This window comes from Phoenix dactylifera, chromosome 18 (assembly GCF_009389715.1).
Source record: "Phoenix dactylifera cultivar Barhee BC4 chromosome 18, palm_55x_up_171113_PBpolish2nd_filt_p, whole genome shotgun sequence".
NCBI classification, from domain to species: domain Eukaryota; kingdom Viridiplantae; phylum Streptophyta; class Magnoliopsida; order Arecales; family Arecaceae; genus Phoenix; species Phoenix dactylifera.
Window position 1 is genome coordinate 1,052,849 of NC_052409.1, and position 17,266 is coordinate 1,070,114.

The 17,266-nt window shown below is 38.9% G+C and overlaps 2 protein-coding genes across 3 annotated transcripts; one reads left to right on the plus strand and one right to left on the minus strand.

Annotated features, from left to right (window-relative positions):
* The first annotated feature begins 899 nt into the window (after positions 1 to 899).
* On the plus strand, positions 900 to 5,909 carry LOC103706961. The gene is made up of 8 exons (XM_039115315.1): positions 900 to 1,126; positions 1,204 to 1,483; positions 1,589 to 1,675; positions 1,782 to 2,039; positions 2,794 to 2,964; positions 4,480 to 4,533; positions 4,778 to 4,924; positions 5,275 to 5,909. Exons 2-8 carry the CDS (start codon positions 1,253 to 1,255, stop codon positions 5,650 to 5,652), a joined length of 1,326 nt encoding a protein of 441 aa, XP_038971243.1. The 5' UTR covers positions 900 to 1,126; positions 1,204 to 1,252; the 3' UTR covers positions 5,653 to 5,909.
* A 2,335-nt stretch (positions 5,910 to 8,244) lies between these two features.
* LOC103706962 (haloacid dehalogenase-like hydrolase domain-containing protein At2g33255) lies at positions 8,245 to 16,131 on the minus strand. Of its 2 annotated transcripts, none has more exons than XM_008791252.4 (5): positions 15,611 to 16,131; positions 14,821 to 14,863; positions 14,118 to 14,175; positions 12,478 to 12,612; positions 8,245 to 8,877 (listed from the first exon to the last, which is right to left on the minus strand). In XM_008791252.4, exons 1-5 carry the CDS (start codon positions 16,092 to 16,094, stop codon positions 8,698 to 8,700), a joined length of 900 nt encoding a protein of 299 aa, XP_008789474.1. In that variant the 5' UTR covers positions 16,095 to 16,131; the 3' UTR covers positions 8,245 to 8,697. The 2 variants fall into 2 exon arrangements, with proteins under 2 accessions (XP_008789474.1, XP_008789473.1); XM_008791251.4 differs by having other exon boundaries at positions 14,118 to 14,178.
* Positions 16,132 to 17,266: the final 1,135 nt, after the last annotated feature.

A 17,266-nucleotide genomic window follows, 5' to 3' on the forward strand; every position in this document is an offset into this window, starting at 1 on the left:
ATCTTTAACGGAATCGACAACTTAGAAAGAAAGGGAAAACTTCTAGCTACGCTACTAACTATGCGGGATCCGCTAAGGATCAAATTGCTTATTTCGGTCGAGATCTAGATTCTTAGAGTAGTGATCGAAAGCTTGATTCTGATGTTCGTGAGCGTGATCCAGACCTTCGTGATCCATACACGCCATAAGCAAAGCAAGCACCAGTACTAGGGATTTATATATACTCTTTTTTCATAATCTAATTTTTTTTGAAATAATTTTTGAGAGAAAAAGAGATAGATTCCCTCACACTATAATAATTCATGTCCAAATTTGAAGAGAACCATCTAAGAATTGCTTAGCAATGGACTGATTGATAAGAGAATCTAACAAAATTTGTTTATTTGGCACAAGCTAATAGTATTTAATGTGTTGATGCATCACCCATAACATTCTCCCAAGCACATGCATGCTTGGTTCAAAGTTCCATGTGAATTCTGTGTGCAATCTAGGTCAGGATCACCAACATTGGCTGCATGGCGGGCACTCATAGACTGAAAGAGTTGTTTGCTGTATTGGCTGGACCAGGGGAAGCAAACCATAATTACGTTTGGTAATTACTAATTAGATACGTCCTACGGGGAGGGCTGTCCCATGCACACCAAGATAAATAAATAGAAATAACGAAGAATAGAATAGAAGGCTCTTCCCCTGTTTATGGCTTTGCGCAAAAGAATAAAAATAAAAATAAGAACAGGGGGAAATAAATCAAAGCTTTCCTCGCTTTCCACTTCCCAAACTCCCAAAACCCTAGAAAACAATAAAATAACAGGGGGAAAGCTCGCGCCCGCGTAGGCCGAACGCACTATAAGAAAGCCGGCCCGCGGCCTTCATGGGTTATTTATGGTTCATTTGTGAGGTGTCAGCTAGCCCATTCAAGTTGCCATTAAGAGTCTCTGGAGTTCGGTAGGTCAAAACTTTATTCTCCGTCTTCAAGCCTTCTCCCTTCTCCCCCCTCCCTCTTTTACTAGTGCAACTGCTAGAGAGAGAGACACGAGGGTTGGGTTGATAGAGATGGCGGTAATGGCGGCTTCTATCTATAATATCTAGTGCAATAAAAGAGAGGGTTTAAACAGCATAGCAGAGGGTAAGAGAGGCGTCCTTTTCTCGCCTCTGGTGGTGTTAAAAAGATTGGTCTGATTCATGTGGTTTCTTTGTTAGTAGCAACACAGGTCTTGAGGGCCTTCAACTGTTCTCTTTGGCACTGAAAGATATGGAGGTCAGGAGGAGGAGAGGAGAGAGATGTTGCTCTTTGATTTGCTCCATGTCTTTACCTTCCATTACCCCACTTTTCCTTCTTTTTCTCGCGTTCCTCGGCGCCGACGGAACGGTCGATGTCTCGGCTTTGAATTACACAAGCACTGGACGCATCGCGAGTCTTAGATTGGCAAGGATTCAAAGGTACCTGGAGAAGGTCAACAAGCCTGCCGTGAGGTCCGTCGAGGTAAGGATGACGATTAGAAGTTATAGAGAGGTTTCTCTATCGTTTCATTTTTATTGGTTAACTATAACTTTCCGGCTTAGCTCTTGGAGTTACATATTTGTACAGAGTCCGGATGGAGATATCATCGACTGCGTCCACCGGCACAAGCAACCGGCTCTCGATCATCCTCTTCTAAAGAACCACAAGATCCAGGTTGATAACAGGGCGGCTGCTTCCTTTGAGAGCCTAGTCAGTCTCTGTTTCTTGACAAAATATTCCTGAGCCAATGTTTGACCCAATTTCTTGTGAATTATGTTAGAGAGAGGCACCTCAGATGCCAGCATTCAGAGGTGGCCGGGAACCGCGAAATTACAATGCAAGCGATGCAGCGAGAAGGGCTTGGCAGACATGGCACCATGTTGGGCATTGCCCGAAGGGCACGGTCCCAATACGGAGGAGCTCCGTCGACGACGTATTGAGAGCCAAATCTTTGTACCACTATGGGAAGAAGCAGCAGGGAGTGCCGCTGGCTAGAAAGGTCGATGCACCAGATGTGGTCAGCGGCAATGGCCATGAGGTATGCACAAGATCAACAAAAAACTTCAAATCTCCTTTTCCTTAGCTTGCTCCTTTTAATTAATGGACCTTCAAGAAATGGGTTTAATGGGAAGGTGAGAGGGTGAAGAACATTCAGAGTCCTGTGTGGGAATGAAGACTTGAGGGCTTCTTTTTCCTAAAGTCTGGTTGTTTTCTTCTTTCTTCCTCTCACTGAAAGTAGCAATAAAGATGGGGGCCTCCGCTGAGAAGGTGGGTGGGAACCGGGAAGGAAGGAGTAGGTAATAAATGGCGTTCATATCTTGTTTCTTTTGCATAGGACCTTAAAGAGTTCACACTATATTTTTTTCCCACCCGTATGTAAAGGAGATAATGATACTGGAAGAGCATGCATTGAATGAACTCAAAGGTGTTCATCGGTAGTGGAGGTATCATGTCACCATTTCTTTACGTTCACTCCTGCTCCTTTAGGTATATATATATATATATATATATATATATATATATATATATTTCTTTTCCTTTTGTCGACTAAAACTGTACATGTATACTATAACCATTATAGCCTTGCCACTGGGGAGCCTTCAGGGAAACGTAAACAAGTGGGAATCGAATGCGGAATTCCATTTTTTCTCATTAACAAAATTTTCCAGTAGCTTCCCAGTGGCTTACATGGGATCTTATCTCAGCACCTAAGAAACCGAATTAAATACGTTTCCAGAACTTTGTTGACTACTAGGCTAATTTTTTATATCTTGCTTCGTGCTTGGGTGCAGCATGCAATTGCTTACACTGGGAACACACAAGAGATCTATGGAGCTAAGGCTACGATCAATGTCTGGGATCCATCCGTCCAAATGTCCAACGAATTCAGCCTCTCCCAGATCTGGATCCTCTCGGGATCATTCGATGGCTCTGATCTCAACAGCATCGAAGCTGGCTGGCAGGTATTTCTTTAATTTCAGTCTATACCAAAGTTTCATATCTTAGGGCCATAAAATATTTTAGCACTAAATGATTCCTTGTCAAGTGTCACCATTTGAAATACTAAAATATTTTTGCTTTTTTGTTCTACTAAATTTTTTGGTTAACCTTAACTTAGAAGCCAGGGATGAGAACAAGTAGAATTCTTTTTGGCACAAGTCAAAGTATCTATAGAAAAATTTTCTAGTGTACAAGATAAATCAAGTGGTAGTCAGACCAATATGAGGGGTAAACATGCTGAATTTTATAGATTGGAAATTAGGGGAAGAGACAAATATCCAATGCTCTCCAAGGACTCAAGGGAGCAATGGACCCTGAGATTTGACATTTTAGCTTGCCACCATTTAAGGAGGAAATCAGCCAATAGGCCCCATCTACTTCTTGTCAATCAAAGCATCCTCCTAATCCATAAATCCAGGCACATGGTATAAGTACTTTCTTTGTGGACCACTCTTCAGGGACCCTCGCATTCGAGTTTCAGCAGGTATACTAAATTCTGGGATCTGTGTATTTTTTTTCCACCAGTCAGCAAACAAGTAGTCAAGTGTGATGGTAACTGCTGGTACGACTCGGTGGTGCATTTTTTCAAAGTCAGAAAACATAATATACTCCATGTTAGATAAAATATATAGGGTGCTAAAGCAACTCCCAAAAAGAGCTACTTTGAATGCTTCCTCCCAGCTCAGAGAGAAACAGCAAACCCTATGGTCTCGCGTGTATTATGAGAGACCACATGCCACCTTGAGATTGAAACACTCATCATATCATGTCCTACTTAAAAGAAATGCATGCTTAATAGAGCACTTTTAAGAACACCCACTTCAGCACCTGCCTTACGTCCCATGATTCACATATATCATCACCTTTGAGTACAAAAAATTGTCATGCAAGTTGATCATCTCCAAACAAATAATGACTTCAAAGACATGATGTCAACATTTTCCGGGACAAACACAGAAAGAAGAGAAGTCTTTTTTGTCTATGCAAGCATTTCTCATGTAATCATGCTCGCCAGTGGCTGCTTCCTTTATAAACCCCATCCATGCACACCCACAACCAAAAAGATAAAGAATATGAATAACAATAGGAGTGGATAGAAGGAAGTTCCATCAGAGGCAGCTTCCTTGCATACTTTTGATCAAGTGGGGAGCTGAGGACCACTAGATTTATTGGTGACTTCAAACTTTTGCATTGCAATCACACGGTCTGTCGGAAAAATTATAAGTGCCTTTCATCATCAAGATAGACGGCTCATGAGATGATGGGCCCAACGGTTGATCCATATCAGGTGCAGGACACCTTGCACCGCACTTGATACACACCTGCCCCGCACCAGGAACATTTTTCACCAACTTTCTGGTGAACGTGGCGTTGCAGCTAATCCACACCACCATTGCATGAATTTGATGGGCCCAACGACGCATGCTAATTGCTTGTACGGAGTGGTTATCTGAAGCTTTGTATTTCTTTCTAGTCAGGTCAGCCCTGAGCTTTATGGAGACGGTAGGCCCAGGCTGTTCACCTACTGGACGGTAAACTCTCTCCCTTAAATCTTCCCTTATATACTTTTATTATACACTAATATATCGTTTATGCATCAAAGTCTCTGACGTTTACTTTCAAAAAAAAAAAAGATCCAATGTTGTTAATTTATCAGGGTTATGTCCTCCAAGAAAGAGATAATTAAGCAACCTTTGATCGAAGTCTTCAAAAATATTATACATTTTAACAGTAGCTGTAATAATGAATTCACGTTTCATTCTTATGATGCTGCAGAGCGATGCATATCAGGCGACAGGGTGCTACAACCTTCTGTGCTCAGGGTTTGTGCAGACCAACAGCAAGATAGCCATTGGAGCAGCTATATCACCGGTCTCATCATATGAAGGCAGCCAATATGATATTACTATTCTCATATGGAAGGTACATCTCTCGAGCTTAACTAAGCAACAGGTCATTTTTGGATCAATTGAGCCACCATACTCCCAATGTATGAAGCCGGCTTGATGCTAACTCGACCCACTTTATGATACTGTTTCTATATGGAATAATGCCAATGCATACCTATCCGAGTTACTAATGCTCTGGCTCAGGCCTTGTCTCCTATCATCAATGCCACAACTTTAACCACAATAGCACAACAATTGCTGAGCATTTAGTTCATGTCCCATAGCTATCAGTACCTGTGTCTACATAGTGATCAGGTCTTGCCACAGACCTGGAACATATATGATGTGCCACATTTGACAGTGTTGGTGACGTAAATTTTTCAGGATCCAAAGCTTGGGAATTGGTGGATGAGCTTCGGAGACAGCATGCTCGTCGGCTACTGGCCGGCCGAGCTCTTCACGCACCTCTCAGACCATGCGACAATGGTGGAATGGGGAGGGGAGGTGGTGAACATGCGACCAAATGGGGAGCACACCTCGACCCAAATGGGGTCGGGCCACTTCGCGGAGGAGGGGTTTGGGAAGGCGAGCTATTTCCGCAACCTCGAGGTCGTCGACTCGGACAACAGCCTTAGCTCCGCCCTGTCCATCTCCACGCTCGCCGAGAACACCAACTGCTACGACATCAAGAGCTTCTCCAACACCGACTGGGGAAATTACTTCTACTATGGTGGGCCGGGAAGCAACCCCCAATGCCATTGAGTCGTTCCTCCCCTTTCCACTTCCCATTCTTTCCATGCATGCCTCGGGTTTCTCTTTGCCTCACCACACGCCTAATATAGCGTATTAATATCAAAATTCAAGGTTCTTATCCGTTTCGATCCATGGAAAGGTCTCTACGGGTCATTTTGTGCCTATCCTTGCTTTCATTGCTACTGATGTTTTCATACATGATATTCATATATATACATATTTCTGCAACAATATTCTTTAATATTTATTCTAGTATTTTTGTATTATTTTGGGGATTTCATTCAAATCTTTGTAAATATTATGACCCTCCCCATCTTTTTTCGCCGCATAATAAAGATTAGACAAAGCCTAGCACGCTGCAAATTAAGTCTCTTAGACGGATCGGTATGGCAATTCAACTGTAAAGAACATCACAGACCACTTCAGGACCATCTTGAGCTAGCCTTTAGCCTGGTCTGAAAGGAAAAGTTGCTGCAAACTTGATGAATGGAATCGCTGCAAAAATAGATCCATATAAAGGCAAGGCAACTCCAATGTATTTACCAACTCAAGTTCTTGGCCATGGCACACATTAAGTTGGTGTAAAATTTTAGAATCTCTATCTAGTGGGGGAACGTATGCAATAGAAATATGGAATACATCAGAAGATGCCCATATGTTGGTCCCATTCTGCAAAAGCTTACAGAAAACCTGTACCCTATTGAAGGAAACATATCTCGCTGAATTTTAGATGTCACAACAATCCAAGGAGAGCCTTTCTCAAATTGGATGCATCTAAAAATGGCTCCATATTGTTTATTGTGCGTAACTTCAAACATTAACTAATTACTTAGCAACAGACAAGACTTTGTTGTAGGTCTTGAATTGTTTAATGCCCTATCTTGCCTTGCAAGTCGGATAACCATGCTTGTTGAGCAATTTGGATTTCGATAGACTATTTCTTTGTTTTGGGAACTTGGGCATGTTGATTGAGTCTCGTTCGCAACTATCCATAATTAATTAAGCTAGCTCGATGGCATCCAATTCATTAAATGTCAGCGTAAGTTTCCGAGCCTATTTTGCTGTCAGCCCAAGCTATCACACAGTGACATGTCAAAGTCAAAGGCAGAGGATTGGTTGGGGCTTGGAAGGTGCACCAACCAACCTGATTAATGCAAATGGAATCGGAGTGAATGGGGAGAATAATAGGTTAGTATTTTTTTTGCGCACGCTGGCGAGAAACAGACGCTGTCAGTTTGTCAGACTCTGGTTTAAACAATGGCAACTTACCTTGATGTGAAATTGTGTGTTAAGTGGATAAAAATAAGAGAGGAGAAATCAGTAAGCACTGGGAAATGCAGTTTTATCCGACTACATTGGATCAGGATTGCAGGCTCCATATTACTTTTACGTTAAGAGATAGAGCTGAAATCAGAATATATTCATATTTATAGTTATTTTAATTTATAAATATAAATATAGATATAAATATTAATTCGATACAAAATTATAATTATATTTATTTTAAATAAATATAGATACAAATCGAATCTTAAAAATTTAGATATAAGTATAGATATAAGTTAGATTATTAAACTTTATAATTGTGGAATCAAAAATATTATTTAGTAGATCGTAAATCAAGTTAATCGTATGCGGATATAATTATATATATATATTTAAAAATTTTATAAGTATTAAATAAAATTAAATAGCATTATAAATATAATTTGATATTTAGATACAGACTGCATACTTATCTCTCCATATTCATATAATATATATTATGAGAGTTTGTCTGTTCTAAAGTAACCATAGATTTTGTATGCTTTCGGAGATATCATGTTAGAAGTAAGTTTTTTAGTTCAAGATGTTTCCCAATCCTATGCTAATTAGGATTACACTTCCACCAGAAAAAAGAGTTGCATATTATTCGGTGCTCATGTGTATGAGCAGAACATTAATTAGTGTTCTCACCCACCCATTAATCTTCTATGCTGTAGCTGTTTATTCGCAATTTATGCGCAAAAACCGAACAGATAAAATACATAAAAAAGAATGTTATATGTCTCTACTAATTACCTACGCTGTTCCTTTATGTTTTACTTCCGCATCATCTTCTAAAATTCAGTCCTTTGCCATGGATATAGCTAATATTTGGAGTTAGCAAGACTATTTTCTTATTTGATTTCTATTCAAAATACCTGCAAAAGAAACGTTGCTCATCATGTCTTGCAGGGTGCAAGTGCTGCCGCATGAATGCAATTATTATTCTTTATGTGTTTCTTTGGGAAGAATGTACGAATTGTAGATCTCTTCATTGCTATACCTGCAATCTCGGTGGTGAGCCCACCTTATTTAAGCCAAGAGTAAGATAATTCCGAGAAACTAATTTACCTAACACAGAAACTTTGGAACTGTTTTGTGGAGGATCAATGAGGTACTTGTAACATAAAATTTGGCATTTTGAGGAATGTAGAGCGAGAATGGGGAGTAATACCACTCTCAACTCAATTGCCACCTGGGTTGGTGAGAATAGTTGAGATCCTCATGCCATAATACACGGTGGGTTGGGCATTTGGGGTTAGAAATTCAGCCCAACAAATCTTGAACACAGTCCCATAAACAATCAAATCTTGAAATATTTATTACATATTCTGCTTGTACTGTAAAGTTTTGCCTTTGAAAGGATAAAAAGACCATGAATTCTAAACTTAAAGTGTAGCCAATGCAAACAAGCAGCCATGTATCATACATTCATGGATTTAATATCATTGTACTGGACATAAAGACAAGGGCACCACACCTTAGAGATGCAACATTTGATCACACAGGTTCATATCTCCACAACTTCCCATGAAGAGCGGCTTCTTACTTTCACCTAAGATTTTCAAAAACAATTACTTAAAATAGTCAATATATCACCTGGCTCCCAGTGCAAAAAATTATTGATGGAGCTGATGACAAGAGACAATCCAGTAACCATCTAGGCCTATCAGCCAAGGCCACAGGCTGATGAATGCAGATTGGCTCAAACTTTTCAAATGAAGTTAAAACACTGCACTTTGAGATTCTTTAGCCGGTTAGAGATTGCGGCACCAAATCAAAATGGGTCTCCAAAAGAGAGTGCACTTCAATTAGAGAAGACACCTTGAAATCAGGTTTTTGATCATCGCTGAGAGATTCAGGAGAGCAATATCTCCCTGTTTCATCGAGCAAACATGTAAAGGCTCCAGCTCTGTTCCCACAAACCACCTGTAAGAGGTCATAATTAGCATTGTTGTTAACTGAGGAACATACACCTTACATGCAGGTGTTTTCCGCATGCATATTTTATGGAAGCTAATGCTGCTATACCGATAATATCAAATAAAGTATGATGATGGAAAATTACCAGTTAGAAGTTAAAGCATTCTGAATGCAGTATGAATCATGTCTCTATTAGTTTTCAGTATCACAATTCCAGCCAGTCACATGACTGCTAGACAAGTATGAAAAGAGTAACTACACGCTGGTTTAGTTTTCAGCTCCCATAGTCCTGATAATACTACCTTTTTCAAACCAATGCTTAAAGAGAACAAGCCAAATCCATGCTTAAGAAAATTGTGCCAGATGCAGTATGAATAGAACCTGATCACTCTACTGCCCAATTTCAAGGCAATATATCTGTCTAAATGATGCACTAAAATAAAGCAGTAGTACACTGAGATGATGATACCACAATTGAATGAAATGGAAACAACAGTATCATTCCCAATTGTTTCATTATAATAATAATATACAATCATCATTACTATTGCCAAGAATTTTTGGGCAGTCAGAAATTGGTGGATGTCTCCATACAGCATGAAAAGCCTATGTGGTCCATGATAGATGAGTTTGGAACAAGGTTACCAAGCATAGACAGCTTACAATTGCCAAACTTGAACTCAGAGAGTCAAACTCAATATTGATTAAAATCCTTAAGATATAGTTTGTAATAAATAGGGATAGTTGTTTCTTTCTTGTTTACTAAGATGTAAACAGCAGCTGATCCACCTAAAAGTGACACAACAGAAAGCAGGCAGTTTCCTGTGCAATATGACTACCAAAAAGTTGTGAGCGTATTCTCAAAATGATTCTCTTATATATAGGAGGCAGTTACCACATTTTCCAAAGCTTCATGATATCCCTCTTGTGATGCAAAGAGAAGGACCATTTCATAGCTACATATGAACCTCATGACCCATTACAAGAGCAGATCTTGAACCATCTCTCTCGTTATATTATGTATACGTATACACACACACATATACACATATATATACATGTACATATATGTATTACACACACACACATACAGAGATAGACAGATAGATATACATACATATACATGAATTTAAATACCGCCTTGAAACAAGATAGTACCATCAGTACCGTGCCATTCTGACATGGAAAGAGCATCGGGACAAGTGTCAAGTTGCCAAAACGGGTGAAATTGTGATGTAAGGCCGACCCGATCGGTACTGACTGATATCAAGCCAATATGGCCAATATAAAGTCTATCCTGATTTGGAGAGATTTCTTTTATTTTTTTAAGATGGGAACAGGATGACCCGGCCATTCTGATCGATTCCAATCGATAAGAGGTTTAGCCTGTACCAAGCCTGTTCCAATTGACACAGCAATTTTCCTGAAAGAAGGTGGACAGCCAATGTTGGTTGACCCAGAGTGAAGTGGGAGAGACCATATCGATTAGGTATTAAGTCCGGTACAAAATCATACTAGAAATAGAATTATTCAATGCAATAATGAAGCAAGCATGCCAAGATTATTCAACCACAAAAATATGAAAATCCGGTGAAAACTAATACCGACTCTAATGAAAAATCCATATGATTTTGGCCAAAAACCTCTGAATTCCATTTGCTCGCATGCTCAATCATGGGATGAAAATAAAAATCAAATATTGATTTGTCAAAGTTCCCAACCACGACTCTTTAGATTTTGCATCCATCAATCTAAATAGTTATAAGTTTTGACTATGAGTGATAAGGACTAGGAAACAAATTTATTCCTTGTGCTAGAGATAATTAACTCCAATAGTTGATTGTGTTATAAGACAACAAATGCCAGTCAGATAACATAGTAGATGATTAGATGAACTTTAATTCAATCCATATCCATGTTGCACATCAAAAAAACAAAACACTATTGACTAAATATCCATATTACATATCAAAATTTCAAATATTGAAAAACTAAATAGGAAAAAAAAAATCTCAAATATGTATATCGTTATGCACCATCGTCCCAAGAGTCTGTATCAAGGTTCGCCAACTAGGTACCGAATCCTATACATATACCATCTTATTACAGTGTCAGTACATGGTATAAGACTGCAAAGCATACCGAGTATCAGTACGGTACAAGTCTATGTACCAGTTCGATATTAGTATCGTATGGTACCGACCGGTATGGCAAGCCTTGATCGGTATGGTACAAGTCAGTATTGTACTGTTCCTGAAAAAACCGGTACCAGCCTTGATATTGATATTTCAATTCTTGTATGTTCTGGTTTCCACATAAAAGGCTATGTGCACTAAGTTTATACAAGCAACTATTGTATGAATGCAATAAACGTGATCTTCAATTTGCTACCGTCATGATACTTGTCCACTCAAATGTTTGAAGGAATGAACACCTCAAGTTGAAAATGGCAACTAACTCAATTGACAAAGTTATCCTTACCCAAGTGGGTGTCATAATACAGGTCACTAGAAATGCATGTCGTTATTACTTCAAGCTACATCAGCACAAGGGATTACAAGATAGTATTTGAATGATGTTTTGCTCTCTTTCTCCTTCTCTCTCTCCTCCTCCCCCTCTCTCTCCTCTAGGATATTCGGTTTTGGCTACCGATTAGATCCAGCCATCACTGGCCAGATACGACTGTTGTCAATCACGTGTACTTGAGTTCCTCTCTCTTTCTCTCTCTATTTAATTCGGCCTCCTTGCTCTCTCTCTCTCTCTCTCGACTAGAAGTGTCCTCAATCTACCCTCCCTGCTTCCGCCACTTCCTTTCTCCCCCTCTCTCTCCCCCTCTTGGCTAGAAGCGCCTCAATCCAGCCTAATCGGGCCTCTCTGTTTCACCTCCCCCTCCTATCCTGAGACTAGATGTGCCCTAGATCTAGCATGATTCGTGTTGTCTTCACAGTAGGTGCTCAACTAATGTCAATGGTCCGAACTAGCTCTCTCTCCTAACACCCTTCAACAAGATATTCTCAGTGAGCTTCCCAATGTGTTGATTTCCAGCGAGTCTTCTAGCATCGAGACAATCTAAAACTTGAAAATGAATGTTGTTTATTGATTGTATAGAGGTGTGACTTGAATTTTGAATTTTGTGGACTTTTGTTGGATGGAGTTTTAGGGATTTGGGCCTTCCTGGTTGTTAGGCTGATGCCTCCCTTGTCTTGTTCTCTACTTTTCCCTTTCCTTCTTGTACATTTTTTTTCATTATTTTAGTAAATTTTAGGTGGGTTTTCCCCTACTTTTCCTAGAAAAAAAAAATCTTGTTCGCCCAGGTCTAAAACCTTTGTGAAAATATAGCGATATAGGTTAGTTGTATATCTGCAATTTCTCTTGAAATGCTAGCACAGCAAATTGTTCATTTCAAGCCAAAATCAAGAATTGCTATTTGTATCAATATTCATCCATATAAAGAGTTAACACTAATAAAACATCTGCAAAATAAAAGCATTATTGAGTAATAAAAAAAAGAAGACTAAATGGACTGGTATGCTCTAGTTTTTGCTAAAAGTTAAAATCTATATAACATAAATAAAACAAAATATAAACTACATAACATCCACTTACATCATCTCGGGCACTGTCACCTATCATCATGACCTCACTTGGACGGATTCCCCAAGTTGAACAAATATGCAGCAATGGAGCTGGATCTGGCTTATAAGGGAGAAATTCCCTACTCAAAGCAGGGATGAACTTCATCTACATTCATGGAACAAGAATATTTTCAGAGAAAAAAGTCATTAGAATTAATTCAAAGAACAGAATACATCGATGAGTATTTTTGTAAGATAACAATATGACTTAGTGGTATGTCAATTAAAACGAAAGGGCAAAATGGAAACCTAGCATATATCAATTGGATAACTTCTGTAAAGCAATCATGATTTCCAATCCAAAACATATTATTTAAGGTGACAAGATAATTGCAGTTGAACCAGCATAGTTGAGTCAGTATACAGCTAACTGAAACACAAAGATGCTGCAAATCCAACTCTACAGTATTCCAGCTCAAGAAACATCCTATAAAGGCATCCAAAAAAGCAGCATCTATTGTTTTTAAAGCTGCGGGGTTCTAACATCTTTGCTTTCACTAGATCTGAACCTTGAAAAAACCTTTAAAGTCATAAACAAGATTTTTCATCCCTCTCTTTACTAGATTATCTTCTACTTTTAAGATTTTTAAATTGCCAGCAAGCCTTCCACTGAACAACTGCAATAGTTACCTATCAACTCCTTGCTTCAGTTAAGGGCTGCAGCAAGCTTTAATTTTAAAACTTTCCCCTTATTTCCTTAACATCTTGTGAAGCGATTGTCACTCAAAAGGGTCTTACCTTGAATATAATCTCAACCACATATGGATGAAATAAAGCTTGTTGGTCGAAAGTATTTATTTACATCTATGCATGCAAATGCACATGCAAGCAAGCAAGGGTACATGAGCTTCCCTCCTTTCACTTGTGTCAGCATGCCTACTCGTACATGCATACACAGGTCCTACTTTACATGCACAAATGTGCACACATGCAGGTAAAAACATAGGAAAAAGAAACCATCTGACAGAATCAAAATGGCCCATAGAATGAATACAGTAAACCTCAGGATATACAATGACATTAGCAGCTTATGGAACTTGAAATCAAATAACGTTCCATAAAGTATGGCTGTTGATGTTACAGAAGGGAAAAAAAGAAGAAAATGTATGGTTGGTGTACTAAAGCAAGGGAATAACAGATAAGTGCAAACAATTCAGATTAAGGACTGCATAAGCTTGACCTGCAAACACCAAAATCATCAAACACTTAGTATGGTAAAGCATTGATAAAACCATAAAACCTTTATTAGCAGGAATTCCGAATTCCAGCTATTTGGGCTAGGCTTTTTATGAATCTTCTGACCACCATTAATTCCAAAGAGGGATATATCCCACGACAATTTCCAAGTCCTTCCTCAAGATCTCCATCTATGCTATTACTGGTGTTTCCTTTGGCTTTCCTAACCTTTTTAATGCAAAATTTAAGTTATCTCATCATTTGGCAGTCTCCAAACTTTAGACATGCCCACACCATCTCAGTTGGTTCTCCACCTGCTACCCTCAATCGTGCAACAAATATGCTTCCTCTTATGTGTTTATTTCTATCTCCTATGTAAGCATATGGTAAAAGCACCTACTTAAGAGAACAACAATAAATCATCCAACTACTTACCCCAAATCGTTGATGAAATAAATCGACTGCAGCCTTGATATTGCGAGTAATTAGACCCCTTCTGCAAAACCTCAAGTTAGATGCAGTGGTTGCAGCAGCAAAGGTAGCTACCATGCAGAAGGATATTCAAAATGAGGAACATATCAAGCCAAGTCATGTAGACATTTAAAAAAATAAATATACAAAAGCACATGAAAGAATGTGAATTTTGAAGTTGTAGAGGACTTATGCATAGATTAATGAGCTAGACATAATGTATAAAGGTAAACTTGAAAAATGCATATTGGCTGTATTTGGAAACTGAAAATAAAGCATATAGAATAACCTGATTATAGATAGTGTAGTATCGGTACATTCAATTACAACTGTAGGAAATAGTTTGGTAGGTGAAGATAAATGTTATAATTCAAAGCAGATATAATCAAGCAACAAACAAGACCTAAATGTGGGAGGTCATACAGCATTGCATGTCTGAACTGCCATGCACCTGCTCTTTTTGTGAATAATCACATAAAACTATTCGGCATAGCCTAGTCAAGAAACATGATGATGCTCCTCCAAAACCAGGTATGAAGTGAAACTAATCCATATACATTTCTTGGGCAAGAATATGTTGATTATTGCTTGCAACTAAATTATACAAGACCGTACAACGGCAACAAAAAAGAAAAGAAAAGAAACATGATAAAAGTTGATACTTCACCTTATTTTCTTGGAATCAAGATATTCACAAAGTTCAGTGGCACCTGCACAGTAGGTTCAACTCTATCAGCGAAGGAAGTTGCAGCCGAACAATCAAAGCAGGTCAGGTCGGTTGCCATTCATAATAGAAAGAAAGAATCAAAGGGAACTTAATCTTGATTACATCTAAAGAACTAGAAAGCAAAACTCTGCTATGTTTTTCCTCTTAAAGTCATGCAAATGATAACAAAAATTAGCTAGTAGCTGGGGTTGTCCTAGGTCATCTTTAGTTATCACGATCAATTTGTATTGAAGTTTTATTAAGTCGGAGTAACCTATCACTCATATTGTGATATCTTTCCTATAAGTCTGGATTTCTTGTCTTGTTCAAGGTTGTGTTTTCTTAAAAGCTACAATCATATCAGGTCAGCTATTGATTCAGAGATACGCAAGAAAGCATCTAAAAAAAAGAAAAATAAAAGAGAAAAAGAAAAGGGGAAAAAAGAACCGCATTGTAGGATGTATCTTTGATGGGCAAAGCTTTAAAATTAATTTTTTTTTTAAAAAAAAAACGTCCCCCATTAAAGATCCAATATTTTTCCTCATCCTAATCCTAATAGTCTCATTTTCCTTCAAGCTACTCCAAGATCAACACAATGCTACTCAACAGCCACGTCAAGAATGGGAACAAATCACCAATAATTGTATGCTATCAAAGAAAACCACAAGAAACCACTCATCAAAAAGAAGCGATCGACCACGAGGAGAAAAGAGTTAAAGATAGAGAGAGGAGCGGGGAGGGACCAACCGACCGGGCATAATCTGGAGGCGATCGAGGCCCTGGCGCTCGAACTGGGCGATGATCTCGTAGGCTTTCTGCTGCTCCAGTGGGTCCCACGTCTCGATGTGGTGGAGGATGTCGACGTTACCAGAGGGGCTGGCGGCGCGGGCGGCGGCCAAGCCCTCGTCCCCGAGCACCGCCCTGTACATGGCCGCGAAATCAATCACCGGCACCGTCAGCGTCCCGTCCATGTCGAACACCACGCCCCTCAGCGTCGCCCTCCCCCCGCCGCCTCCTCTGCCGTCGCCGGAGAAATTCACCGCCGCCACCGACATCACCGCCCGACGATGATAACGAGAAGAGTGGGAGAGGGAGAGGAAGCGGGAGGGGGAAGTGGCTAAAGCGCGTCTGAGGTGGGGGAGGAGCATGGCGCAGGGGGAAGGGACATCGTCGCCGTTGGCGCCTCTGAAATCTTGTGGTGGCGGCCAGATTGGGGCCCACAACCAACGGGTCATTACGGTGTGATCCTATCTTCCTTTGTTTGGCACGGACCATGCGCCTATTTCGCTCACTTTAGGCAATATGTGACGTCGTTTAATCCTTAAGGTGACGACGACATGCACAACGTACAACATACGCGATTGCAAGGGAAAGGAGGAGTATGCAATGGACGGTTGATCTGCTATCTTTCTCTACGGACAAAGGTTTGGATGGAGGGGCATCGATGTAACAATCCCATGTCTGTGTGGGGGCGTTTGGTAACCCCAACAGGATCACCACGGTGATCTAAGATCCCCGTGATCCGAATGCTGGGATGATTTGATCCTCGGTGATCTAAGATCAATATGTTTGGTAGGCTATGGTTCCGTGATTAAAAATCCCCGGATATCCATGAGTAACTTGTTTGGTATGGTACGAGGATCCAAGATCACCGACCATATAATACCATAAATACCCTTGATATATCTTAGATGAATTTTTTTATGTATTTTTAATTCTCATAAATTAAAAATGGAAGTCAATATACTAATTCTTATAATAACTTCAAAATTTTGTTACATATTCTACTTTTAGTAGCCCCTTATCATATATTTATTAATCATATAAAATATATTATAATAAAATATTAATATATTTATCAATATATTAATTATTAATATATTCTATAAAAATATATTTATTACTCCTATAAATTATTAATCTAATAAAAATATGTTATTTTTCATTATAGAATTAATATTTTTATTTGTACTTATAATAGATTTTTTAATACTAATAATTATTTTGATTAAAAATAAGGTAAATAGAATTAATATAGTAATATATTAAATATTTTATTATATAAATATAAAAAATAATAATATATTTCTACTAGAATTTAAAATTATATCCTTCAATAATAATAGGATAATAATATGATTAGTAATATATTACAATATAATATATATCATTAATATAATATTATATATATATATTGATATAATATATTGATGATATATTGATATATCAATTTTTCTACTATCTTGAGGGATATTTTTGTCTTTAACTTTCAACCTAGGACCACTGCCCTGGGTGATCTTGCATTCCCGACCTCAAGGACGGGTATCCCATTACCGAGTTGGGGGTGATTTGAGGAGTAGAGGTGATTTAAGATCACCACCACGTAGGATCACCGTGGTGCAACCAA

Excerpts from the sequence above, each read along its gene's own strand:
- LOC103706962 (XM_008791251.4), bottom strand. The coding sequence starts at position 16,094 with ATGACCCGTTGGTTGTGGGCCCCAATCTGGCCGCCACCACAAGATTTC. Across the intron at positions 14,179-14,820 it reads CTTGATTCCAAGAAAATAAG|AAGGGGTCTAATTACTCGCA; the intron begins GTGAAGTATCAA and ends GAGGTTTTGCAG. Across the intron at positions 12,613-14,117 it reads TATTTCATCAACGATTTGGG|ATGAAGTTCATCCCTGCTTT; the intron begins GTAAGTAGTTGG and ends CCATGAATGTAG.
- LOC103706961 (XM_039115315.1), top strand. The coding sequence starts at position 1,253 with ATGGAGGTCAGGAGGAGGAGAGGAGAGAGATGTTGCTCTTTGATTTGC. Across the intron at positions 2,965-4,479 it reads GCATCGAAGCTGGCTGGCAG|GTCAGCCCTGAGCTTTATGG; the intron begins GTATTTCTTTAA and ends CTTTCTAGTCAG. Across the intron at positions 4,534-4,777 it reads GGCTGTTCACCTACTGGACG|AGCGATGCATATCAGGCGAC; the intron begins GTAAACTCTCTC and ends ATGATGCTGCAG.